Source organism: Ctenocephalides felis, unplaced genomic scaffold (genome assembly GCF_003426905.1).
Source record: "Ctenocephalides felis isolate EL2017-DRISC unplaced genomic scaffold, ASM342690v1 CF-g0.4_SCAFFOLD_01886, whole genome shotgun sequence".
NCBI lineage: Eukaryota > Metazoa > Arthropoda > Insecta > Siphonaptera > Pulicidae > Ctenocephalides > Ctenocephalides felis.
The window spans coordinates 158,950,408-158,964,078 of NW_020538040.1; the positions used below are offsets into that span (position 1 = coordinate 158,950,408).

The 13,671-nt window shown below is 28.7% G+C and overlaps 1 protein-coding gene across 1 annotated transcript in view; it reads left to right on the plus strand.

The window, feature by feature from the left end:
• Positions 1–13,671, plus strand: part of LOC113376132 (collagen alpha chain CG42342-like) — an 81,996-nt gene that overhangs the window by 25,989 nt on the left and 42,336 nt on the right. The window contains exons 5-6 of the mRNA XM_026616055.1: positions 2,353–2,388; positions 2,716–2,787. Of these exons, the coding sequence (XP_026471840.1) occupies positions 2,353–2,388; positions 2,716–2,787 (108 nt within the window). The remainder of the gene's footprint in view (positions 1–2,352; positions 2,389–2,715; positions 2,788–13,671) is intronic.

The following is a 13,671-nucleotide window of genomic DNA, read 5'->3' on the forward strand; positions in this document are numbered from 1 at the left end:
ATGGTGAACGGAGAGAATATCTTTGCAAAGACTGCACTTATTTTGGCACCTCTTAATAAATAATATTGAATTTACGAACGTTTCAGGACTATGGGTTGTATCATCATCAGTTTAAATTTATATAAATAATTTAATTTCCTTAAAAAATTGCATTGTTTAATAGTATATCATTACCATGAGACTTATTCGAATGGTTTGTTCTAACCAATATATAATTCCCTTACTCAGAAAAAAAAAATTAAAGCCGTGGTTTCCAAACTTTGGGCGCGAGGTTGTTGCAAAAAGGGCGTACATCTACTTCCAAAATAGTATTTCAAAAAAATAAAGCAAAAAATGAATGAATAAATAATACTTTTTATATATATTTTGACATAATATGTTATATTAATTTGTAGCCTAGTAAATGAATTGTAATATCATTTGAGTATTTATAAAATTATATTGTTTGAAAAATTAAGTGGGGCACAGCAATATTTTTAAAAAAACGAAACCACTGAACTAAGGATTGAGATCAAGCAAACTAGTATCTAATTCTCTTTTTTTTAAATATTATTTCGGTTTTATATATTTTTTTTGGTCAAAAAGTAACTGTAAATAATTTTTGGAGTATTTATTTTGGCACATATGTAAAAATTGTGGATATACTTAGTTAAAAAGGTAAATTATACTACATTTTTGAATATGAATCATGCAAAAATTTATCAGTCTATTAATATTATATATAATAGAGGCTATTAATATTAATTATATTCAGCTATGTTCTCTTTTTTAGTTTATGTTTTCTACAAAAAAATCCGATTCGCTAATTTTATGTTTTCTCGTTCAATTATATTTTGTATTAAATTTTATTCCAGGGAAAAGTTTGTGAGCTTCGTTGCTATATTCATAAATTTATAAGTATGATACTGAGCCAAACTAATGCCTCAAAACTGTTTGTAAATTTAATATTGTTTAATAAATAGTACAAAAAAGTGCAGTGAGCTCATAGGTCCAAATATATTATTTAAATGTATATTATATATATATATATAGTATATATATATATATATATATATATATATATATATATATATAATAAAGGTTTATATTTTTCTTTGCCGTATTTTAAATTTAATAAAAATTACTTTGACATTATTGCTTATATACAGAATATGAAAATAAACGGAATACTTTATTTCTTTATATTAAACTCAAAGTTAATGCACATAATATGACGGTATTGTCTCGAGACATTCGACAAAGAATAGAGAAAATTAAAACGAAAGGTTATTTTTTATCATTGAAATTAATATAAACAACACAAACTTATTATATATAGCAGAAAATTTGTTGAATAAGACATTAATTAATATTGACAATTTTTTATTTATGCTTTTCGAAACTTGCGATGGATCATTATTCAGCAAATCTAAAATAAATGCAAAAAAAATTACAATGATTGAAAAGTTTAATGAATTTTTTTAATTATTTTGTAAACAATATTATGCATCATATCAGGACAAGGCTAAAACATTTTTTTAAACAACATTTTAATTAGCAGTGAATCGCCAAAACAACGATGATTGTAAAATAAATATTGAAAACTATAACATTCACAAAATTTGGATAAAATGATGTAACATAACCCATTATTTTCAATGAAATGTATCACTATTGATGGCACATATCATGTCTCAAAACGTACAAATGAAGAATTGTCCATATTAATTATTTTTTTAATTCGACTAATTAATATATATATATATATATATATATATATATATATATATTATTTGCAAATTGCTTTCATATAATTATACATATTCATGCATTTTGTTTAAAGTAGTATTGTTCTTGTATGCTAGTATGTTACAAATTAGTTGTAAGTCACACTTAAGATTTAGCTCGAATTTATTTTACATAATATATTTTTAATAAGTTGCTGCAGTGAAACAAGCATGTGATTTTTATTTCAATTATATACTGTGCATTTTTTTTAAAGTTGTTTGCAATAAATTACATAATTAATTGAAAATATAAATCATTAATCATATATTGCACATCTAGATCTAAAGAATGGTAAATCAGACAAGTTTTATATATAGAACTAAAAAAATACGCTATATAGTATATAGTATATATACTAATATTACTTAGTTTTAGTTACACTAGAGTTAATAAATTTAATTAATAAATTAATTAGTATTTGTTTAGTTCTAGATGTGCATTATTACACAAGCATAAGAAATGTACAGTTACAAGTGCATCAAAGTACATAAAAAATAGTATTAAATAGTAATGATGAATAGTATATTAAAAACAGTAGTTAATTATGATATTTTGAATTGAATGTATCAAATTGTTGTTTTACAGGGTCCTATTGGTTTGGATGGTCCAAAAGGGGATCCGGTAAGTTAATATAATATTTAATGATTGTAATTTTATAGTATTACATGAGTAATTTATTCAGTAATAGTAGGCATTCCTCTTTTATATATCAAATTCCACAATTTATACCATACCTTTCACTGTTCCTTTATCACTATATGAATTTCAAAAATTAAAGCAAAATTTCTTTTTTCTTTGAAATTTATAGAAAAAGGTTTATTTTATCAACTTATGTCCTTATTATTTCAAAACTCCTTAAATAATATTTGCCTATGTTTTTCAATCATCTTTGATAATAAGTTCAAATGATTTTTTCCAAAATAAATAGAAATCAAAATTGTTTTTTAGGGCCGACCTGGAGAGAAGGGCCAAAAGGGCGATATTGGCAATCCAAGGTTTGATGTGTTCTCCACAGTAAAGGTAATAATATTATGATTATTATATATTAAAAAAAAATCTACACCATAACTGAAAATCGTTGTTGTGGTTTTTGTTATGAGTTGCTGTTTTAGTGTTTATTTGAATAATTGGGACTTGAAATTATATTGTATCATGATGGTTTAGTTCAATGGAAGACGATATGTTGAATTTAAGGATGAAGAGACCTATGTATAAATATAATAATAATTATTAAATTAAATTATACGTAATAAATAATACGTATATAACAAATAACATAACTATCAATTAAAAATAAAACTATTTTATTTTTGTATAAGTATCGCTAATGAAATTTATTACAAAATTCTAAAAATCTCTCGTCGCAATATCTAGAATGTCAAAAAACTAACAAGTTTTCAAAATCTAGAGAAATATTGTTTGATATACACTTATTTTACGTTTGGCAGGATTTATTTTAAAAATCTCATGTCAATTCTAAATTAATTTTTATATAAAATAATGTCAAAAAATTAACAATTGCTCAAAATCTGGAAAAAAATATTTTAAGTACCACCTACCATAGTTGTACAATGCTTGTTTTAAAAATCTCTTGTCAATCTTATATTAATGATTGTATAAACATAACGTCAAAAAATAACAGATTTTTTAAATTTGTACATTAGGCTTATCTTATGAGATTTTTTTTCTTAAATATAGCATTCAAAATACAATGAAATCATATAAATTTTTCATAAGTTAAATGAAAAAAAGAACAATAAATTTATGAGATTTTTTACTCGTTTCTTTACTTTATGTTTCAATCTATTAGCTGCTACGTCATATAAAAAATTTAAAATCGATGATTTCATGTTTTAGATTAATATATTTTCATTCTTTATAAATATATTTTGTATTTTTTGCATAACTTAAGGGTAAATGAACCAATGTTATAGAAGGTTATGTTATGTAGCACCAGTTTATACCAGTTTTTATATAAAGTGGTACTAAAAACTGGCAAAATTCTATGTGATTGCTGTGCACTCAGGCGTTTTAGATAAAAAATCTAACCTACAAAACAAACACTACAAACACAACATATAATCAAAACGATGTTATCATAACAGGTTTTTTGAGATATGATTGATAACATATGAGTGAAGTTGCACTTTATGTTGAAAACGTCTGATCGCACTGCAAATTCATGGCATTTTGATAGTGATTAGTAGCATTCTGTATGAAAACTGGAACGTTACATAGCCTTGCCATAACATTCGTCTGTTTTACGGTAGAATCGGCCGATAAGATTAGAATTGATAACTGCGAAGACATAATTAAAAATCGTTATTGATTTAGACTCTACCAACTAATGATTTATTTAATTTAAAATTTATTTAGCGTTTTATTTAATAGTAATACAACTGCGTACAATATTATATTTATTTAGCAACTTGTTCAGATAAAAATTTTGATTAACTAAAGTAAATATGGAGAGATCTCAATTATAATAGCAAATCTATTTTCGGAAAGATTTATTTAGTTTGACCCACATGGTTTGTGTTTGTATTATTTTTATGGCTTACATGAAGCTGTATATTCAGCGTAGACAATACAATATTAAAATAGTTCCTCAACTTAATCACCTACCACAAGGCGAACGAGTTGCCGGATGCAGAGCAAGTGCGCCACTTTTTTATTTATACTTTAGTTAAAATGGTAATGAAATTTTTTTATGTTGAAATAACTCATTACAGGTATATATGTATATACATTAGGGCGGGTCGGTTTTAAGGTCACTTAGGCACATATGATTTTTGGGTACTAGGAATCAAAATGATCATACCTCTAAAATGAATTATGATGTCGCGTGCATTGACTCCAAGATAAGGGTTAAATTTTGAAAAATCTGACATGGAGGGTCCCGAGTGATGAACCACGGGCATGGGTGGATTGGTTTGCCAAAGTTGTGGGGGTCTATCATACATGGGACACTCTAAATGGGTCAAAATGGAATTTTCAAATTTTAACCTTCATTTTTGGGTGAATGCACGGAACATCAGAATTTCATTCAGAGATATGGTTTCTTCGGCAAAGTATCTATTTTGATCTCTAGTATCCAAAAATCATATGTGCATAAGTGACCTTAAAATTGACTCAGCCTAATGTATATACATATATACTGTAATGAGTTATTATCATATGAATCAATTCTTTTAATCACAATTGCGTACATTTAGTAAAAACTTCATTATTCGATTATATGTAATACTTTTTATCTATGATATTATATCTTACATTTTTTATTTATATGTTTCTTTTGCTTTTGAGCCTTGCATAAAATTCTATTCAATTTCTTCATAATTAATTTGAAAAAAATTGTACTGTATCCTACAATTTTAGTTAATTTACCTTTTAATTGCTCGGGACAAAAGGTCTATTTCCTGACGCTCTCTACTCCGTATCTCCGTAATGGCTGGATCTGCCTTTGCCAAATACTAATCAGCATATCTCCTTATCAATAGGAACCGAATGTTGAATGAACCATTCAAATCGGTTCATCCGTGCGCTCGAAAACGTGAACGAAAAAATGCGGACACACAAAACACACACAAAACACACATCCATTTTTTCTGAGGTATGGCAAAATGTTCAAAAACCTCTGAAACGTGAAGAAATGTAAAAATTTTCATTTTCGATTTTCGGCCCATTCCCATAACTTACCCTACGGGAAGTTAACAATAATTCCACAAGTGACAACAAACACGCACACATGTAATGTAAGAACATTACGATTTGGAGAAATGGCGTTGCTTCATCTTTGACACAATTTCTTCAAAATTTCACGTCTGCTAAATATGCGAGATATGCAACCCTGGAAGAGTTTTTCAAATTTTCAGCAAGAATATTTTTTTGAGAAACCATAGAGATATCAGCTTCATTTTAAGAGTCCATACTCAATTTAAAATATTTTCGCGAGAGAGCCACCTTACTTCTGTATAATAAAGAAGGTAAATCATAGCTTCACCATCCTGACATAATTCACAAAATAGCCGCGTATTTAGTGCATGTCCCTTGATAAAATTTATGATCTTGATAACATCATGAGTGTGGGTTATTTTCCCTTATAAAAGCTGAAAAACCATAAATATGGCCCATCATAGATGAAGCCTAATCCAAAGACACCAAATTACGTTTACTTTATTATAAATATCTATTCCACGACATCTGAACTCGAGAAGGAAACAAAACAGCAATTTCTTTTCAAAATTATCTGCATCTTTATAGCAAACATATACCAGTTGTGAATTACTACTGAAATCCGTTGTCTCAAGCTGAATAGCAAAATATTTAGTTTGTTTCAATGCAAAAACTTCACTTTTCTTGCTAAAGCAGAGATTCTTTTCGGTAGTAGATTTTACTGAAGCTGATTTAAACCAAGCAAGATATTTAACTTGTTTTAGTGCACTACTTATTCCTTCACATTTTCTGCTAATGCAGAAATTCTTTCCGCTAGTAGGTTTTACTGAAGCTGATTTAGTGCTTTGCAAATATATATTTTTTACCCCTAAAAATTCCATTTTTACCCCATTTGGGGTAATTACCCCGGTTCCCCGACCACTGATTTATAGAATTAATTAAGAGAGCAATTCTCATAATCAGATAAAATAGGTTTGTTATGGGTCTTCAATTAGAATTTAGTGACAAATCATTAGTGAAATAAGAACTTGTAACAAATACATAAATTATACCAACAAATCAGTGTTTCATACAGTCCACAGCTACAAGGGTTAAATTATAACCCAACGACCTGAGTTAATGACGAAGAGACTTAATACACATATATTTCAGTTCTATACTTATATACTAAGACCTGAAAATCCCTACAGAGGCACTCTAGAGTGCTCAAAGAATAGTGTAGTGTTCACACCAGCTCAAAACTGAACATTTTAAGTTCATAACATTCGAAATAAATAGTAAAAATCATGATTGGAAGAAAAAAAAAAAAAAAAAAAATTGTATATGCTTATGTATGCATTTTGTATATTGCATAGCCATTATTATTGGATTATACTAAGACCTGAAAATCCCTACAGGTGCACTACAAGTGCATATTTTAGTTATCTAAGACCAGAAAATCCCTAAAGGTGCACACTCGAGAGTGCCTGACGTACTTATTTTTGCATACGCTTTTATGTATGCATTTTGTATATTGCATGGCCATTATTATTCGATTCTACTAAGACCTGAAAATCCCTACAGATGCACTCTAGAGTGCTTAAAGAATAGTGTAGTGTTCACACCAGCTCAAAACTGAACATTTTAAGTTCATAACATTCGAAATAAATAGTAAAAATCATGATTGGAAGAAAAGAAGAAAAAATGCCAAGAAGACAATTCATAAATTTTCAGAGTAGAGAGGATTAGGAAAGCAAGGCTTCTCGCCAGTGTCCATAATCAGGTCCATAGTCAAGATTAGGGAAGCTTAACTTCGCGCCAGGGTCAAGATGTCACCTGCCCCATTCACACAATTTAGATTGCAGAATTTTAGGGGTCTACATTTAAGAATCGATGAATTGAAAACTTGGCAATCAATTTTATAGAAGAAAATTAAATCTTGGAATTAAGTGAGAAGTTAATGCATATTATTTTTGGAATTGCAATAATTTATAGGAATGAACACTACTAAGACCTGAAAATCCCTACAGGTTAACTCGAGAGTGCCTGACTTAATTATTTTTGTATACGCTCCTTTTGTATATTGCATTGCCATTATTATTATATTTCAGTTATATACTAAAACCTGAAAATCCCTAAAATTATTTTTGAATACGCTTATTTTGTATGCATTTTGTATATTGTATGACCATTAATATTATATTTCAGTTACATACTTATGTATATTATGTATGCATTTTGTATATTGCATTTTTTTTTTTTTTTAATTTCAATAATTATTACAACTGCTAATTTATTAACATCAAGTAATATTGATAAATAATAATATAAATTTAGATAAATAAAAGAGCAAAGGATAAAATTTACATGAAAATAATATCCGTAATATGATTTTGTATATTGTATGGCCATTATTGTTATATTTCACTTATATACTTATATCCTAAGACCTGAAAATCCCTAAAGGTGCCTGACGTACTTATTTTTGTATACGCTTTTATGTATGCATTTTGTTATTGCATGGCCATTATTATTCGATTATACTAAGACCTGAAAATCCCTAAAGGTGCATTCGAGAGTGCCTGACGTAATTATTCTTGTATACGCTTATTTTGTGTACGAGTATTGCATGGCCATTATTATTATATTTCACTTATATGCTTATATACTAAGACCTGAAAATCCCTACAGGTGCACTCGAGAGTGCTTTACTTAATTATTTTGTATACGTTTATTATGTATGCATTTTGTATATAGCATAGCCATTATTATTCGATTATACTAAGACCTGGAAATCCCTACAGATGCACTCTGGAGTGCCCAAAAAATAGTGTAGTGTTCACACCAGCTCAAAACTGAACAATTTAAGTATTGCATGGCCATTATTATTATATTTCACTTATATGCTTATATACTAAGACCTGAAAATCCCTACAGGTGCACTCGAGAGTGCTTTACTTAATTATTTTTGTATACGTTTATTATGTATGCATTTTGTATATAGCATAGCCATTATTATTCGATTATACTAAGACCTGAAAATCCCTACAGATGCACTCTGGAGTGCCCAAAAAATAGTGTAGTGTTCACACCAGCTCAAAACTGAACAATTTAAGTTCATAACATTCGAAATTAATAGTAAAAATCATGATTGGAAGAAAATTAAAAAACATTGCCAAGAAGACAATTCATAAATCCATCAGAGTAGAGAGGATTAGGAAAGCAAAACTTCTCGCCAGTGTCCATAGTCAGGTCCATAATCAAGATTAGGGAAGTAAAACTTCGCGCCAGGGTCAAGATGTCACCTGCCCCATTCACACAATTTAGATTGCAGAACTTTAGGGGTCTACATTAAAGAATCGATGAATTGAAAACTTGGCAATCAATTTTATAGAAGAAAATTAAATCTTGGAATTAAATGAGAAGTTATTGCATATTATTTTTGAAATTGCATTGATTTATAGGAATGAACACTACTAAGACCTGAAAATCCCTACAGGTTAACTCGAGAGTGTCTGACTTAATTATTTTTGTATACGCTTATTATGTATGCATTTTGTATATTGTATGGCCATTATTATTATATTTCACTTATATACTTATATACTTTTTAAGACCTGAAAATCCCTAAAGGTGCTCTCGTGAGTGCCTGACGTAATTATTCTTGTATACGCTTATTTTGTATATTGCATGGCCATTATTATTATATTTCATTTATATACTTATATACTAAGACCTGAAAATCCCTATAGGTGCACTCGAGAGTGCCTGACGTAATTATTTTTGTATATGCTTTTATGTATGCATTTTGTATATTGCATAGCCATTATTATTCCATTATACTCAGACCTGAAAATCCCTACAGGTACACTACAAGTGCATATTTTAGTTATCTAAGACCTGAAAATCCCTAAAGATGCACACTCGAGAGTGCCTGACGTAATTATTTTTGTATACGCTTATTTTGTATGCATTTTGTATATTGCATGACCATTATTATTCGATTCTACTAAGACCTGAAAATCCCTACAGATGCACTCTAGAGTGCTCAAAGTATAGTGTAGTGTTCACACCAGCTCAAAACTGAACATTTTAAGTTCATGCTATTCGAAATAGATAGTAAAAATTATGATTGGAAGAAAAGGAAAAAAAATTGCCAAGCAGACAATTCATAAATCCATCAGAGTAGAGAGGATTAGGAAAGCAAGGCTTCTCGCCAGTGTCCATAGTCAGGTCCATAGTCAAGATTAGGGAAGCTTAACTTCGCGCCAGGGTCAAGATGTCACCTGCCCCATTCGCACAATATACATTGAGGAATTTTAGGGGTCTACATTTAAGAATCGATGAATTGAAAACTTGGCAATCAATTTTGTAGAGAAAAATTAAATCTTGGAGTTAAGTGAGAAGTTAATGCATATTATTTTTGAAATTGCAATGATTTATAGGAATGAACACTACTAAGACCTGAAAATCCCTAAAGGTGCACCCGAGAGTGTCTGACTTAATTATTTTTGTATACGCTTCTTTTGTATATTGCATGGCCATTATTATTATATTTCAGTTATATACTTATATACTAAAACCTGAAAATCCCTAAAGGTGCACTCGAGAGTGCCTGACTTAATTATTTTTGTATACGCTTATTTTCTATGCATTTTGTATATTGTATGGCCATTAATATTATATTTGAGTTTCATACTTATATACCAAGACCTGAAAATCCCTACAGATGCACTTGAAAGTGCGTGACTTAATTATTTTTGTATGCATTTTGTATATTGTATGGCCATTATTATTCGATTATACTAAGACCTGAAAATCCCTAAAGGTGCACTCGAGAGTGCCTGACGTAATTATTCTTGTATACGCTTATTTTGTATATTGCATGGTCATTATTATTATATTTCACTTATATACTTATATACAAGACCTAAAAATCCCTACAGGTGCAACTCGAGAGTGCCTGACGTAATTATTTTTGTATATGCTTATGTATGCATTTTGTATATTGCATAGCCATTATTATTCGATTATACTAAGACCTGAAAATCACTACAAGTGCATATTTTATTTATCTAAGATCAGAAAATCCCTAAAAGGTGCACACTCGAGAGTGCCTGACGTACCTATTTTTGCATACGCTTTTATGTATGCATTTTGTATATTGCATGGCCATTATTATTCGATTCTACTAAGACCTGAAAATCCCTACTAATGCACTCTAGAGTGCTCAAAGAATAGTGTAGTGTTCACACCAGCTCAAAACTGAACATTTTAAGTTCATAACATTCGAAATAGATAGTAAAAATCATGATTCGAAGAAAAGAAAAAAATTGACAAGAAGAAAATTCATACATCCTTCAGAGTAGAGAGGATTAGGAAAGCAAAACTTCTCGCCAGTGTGAGTGCCTGACTTAATTATTTTTGTATACGCTTATTATGTATGAATTTTGTATATTGCATGGCCATTATTACTATATTTCACATATACTAAGACCTGAAAATCCCTACAGGTAAACTCGAGAGTGCCTGACGTAATTATTTTTGTAAACGTTCTTTTGTATGTTGCATGGTCATTAATATTATATTTCACTTATATACTTACTGAAAATCCTTAAAGGTTCACTTGGGAGTGGCTGACGTAATTATTCTTGTATTCGCTTATTTTCTATATTGCATGGCCATTAATATTATATTTCAGTTATATAATTATAAAGTAAGACCTGAAAATCCCTACAGGTGCACTCGAGAGCGCCTGACTTAATTATTTTTGTATACGCTTATTATGTATACATTTTGTATATTGTATGGCCATTATTATTATATTTCACTTATATACTTATATACTAAAACCTGAAAATCTCTAATGATGCTCTCGAGAGCGCCTGACGTTATGATTTTTGTATACGCTTATTATGTTTGCATTTTGTATATTGCATGGCCATTATTATTATATTTCAGTTATCTAAGACCTGAAAATCCCTACAGATGCACCCGAAAGTGCCATTTTGTATATTGCATATGATAAAAAAATACAACTCTTCTTAGTCATTTTTTTCTAATTTGAAGAAACTTTGCATGGTTAAAGCATAGACAGTAAATGTAACTTCTTATAATATTAGAATAAACAAAAATCAGCGTAAAATTTAGGAGATAACAATAAGCAATTCACAATAATAGGTTAATATGTTCAAAGTCAAAATAATGTTACTTTGAGATCTGTGAAAAATTTAAACTAACGCTAGTATAAATATTGAAAATATAGCTTTTTAAAAAAATCGGGACTACCAACATATTATCAAACCAATATCAACAAAACGTAATTTATCTAAATAAAATGTGTGCTCCGAGAATAGCAAATCTTCAATATACTCTAATTTGACACATGTTAGTATGGGAGTCTGATAACATAACATAGCTATGTTATCCGATAATAGGCCAACTTGTCTATAAATTGAAGTACAAAACCATATGTAAGGATTTGCCAATTATTATTATAATTCGAATTTATAATTAATAAATACTTTCCATAATGTCAAACACATTAATACCAGTTTTCCAGTAGTCTTTTGATTATCGAAATCCTATTATTATTATTATTATTAGAAATGTATCTTTTACGATCGATCATCTCCGCACGTGACCTTTATCGTGCAGTATGTGCGAGTGGTTAATGGTTAATGTATTCACGAAACATGTTGGGCACCTTTAGCCACAAAATGATTATGATAGACGCCATACCATCAGAATGGCTCGCATTATAAAAGTTGTTTCATTCTTGACATTTTCAAAGAAATGAAATGTCGACTTTTTGCCATCAAGGACGTTCACGTCGACCACAGACAACTGTATTCATATAAACACACTTATACTATACATTCACTTAATAAAAGATACATTTTGTATACATATATACACACACATACAGTCAACCACACTATTTAACCTTATTTTTTGTTTGTCAAATATAACTTTTCAATACGTAACACTGGACGACTAGATAAACATCGTACAAATCTAATTGTACATTTGTAGTTTTTTTTTATTCGTGGTGAATATTTAAATTTGTTTTAAGATTAAGATTATTAATCGAGAGAACAACCATGAATTTATTTTAAGTGTGATAAATATAATATATCTTACTCTTGATCTACTAGTTTCATGTTTCATTTTAAATTGCTTCATTTTTAAGATTAGTTAAAGATTAAGTTCATGATTAAGTTCTACTTCAGGAAGCATAGTCGTCCTATTTTTCAATACAATATCTTCAAAACGATTTTTAAAGAAATCGTGTCCTTATCAATACGAATCGAACGTTATTCAATTCGATCAAATTGAAATTCAATGAATGATATTTTATTTCGTGTAATTCTTGATATATTTTGCTGAGCTTATATTTGCTCTCAAAATTATATTACTATTTACTCGTAAAGTAAAAGTAATTACAAGTACTAATGATAATATATTTTCATATATATTATGTTATAATTTCTAGATTTAATATTAATTAATGATTCAAAAACTTTCAATATTTTATTTATAATAAAACATTATAAAACCACAACTTCATGAATATATATTGCATATTGAAAGAAAATCCAAGTTTAAAAATATAATTTGTTCACTATCTCCAGAATGATAGTGAAACCGTTTCAGAAAATCTTTTACAACCAAAGACAAAAAAACATTTATTTGATGATTTTCTCAATACCGTTTGTTGAGTATAAATTTGTTCTACTCGAAGAGATTATTACTTGAATCGTAAAGTAAAATTTAATTACAAGTAATAAATGTATTTTCATATATGATATGTTATCATTTATGGATTTGGATTAAATGGTGATTAGTAAAATACTAAAATTCATCAGCCTAATTAACTGTCTATTCATTTTTCATTTTACTATATTCGAACGTGTAAACAAAAAATTTCAATAGATGAAAAATGATTGTATTTAAAATTGACTCGGTTCTTAGAACCTGATTATAAAAATTGGATTTGAAGTGCTAAATTAAACTTTTGAAAAAATAAAAATATTTAATTTAATGGGTATGGGTGGTTTGAGCATATGACAAGCAAGTGTAACGTGCAACGTGATATCATGCAGTAGTGATATTGAAAATATAGATCAAAAATAAATTTTCAAGATAAAACGACCCTTCCGATCACTACTGGCTAACTATTAAAATGAGTAGTGAAAAAGTACAGATCTATAAGTCAAAAATAAAAAAAAAACATTGTTCATACGTCAA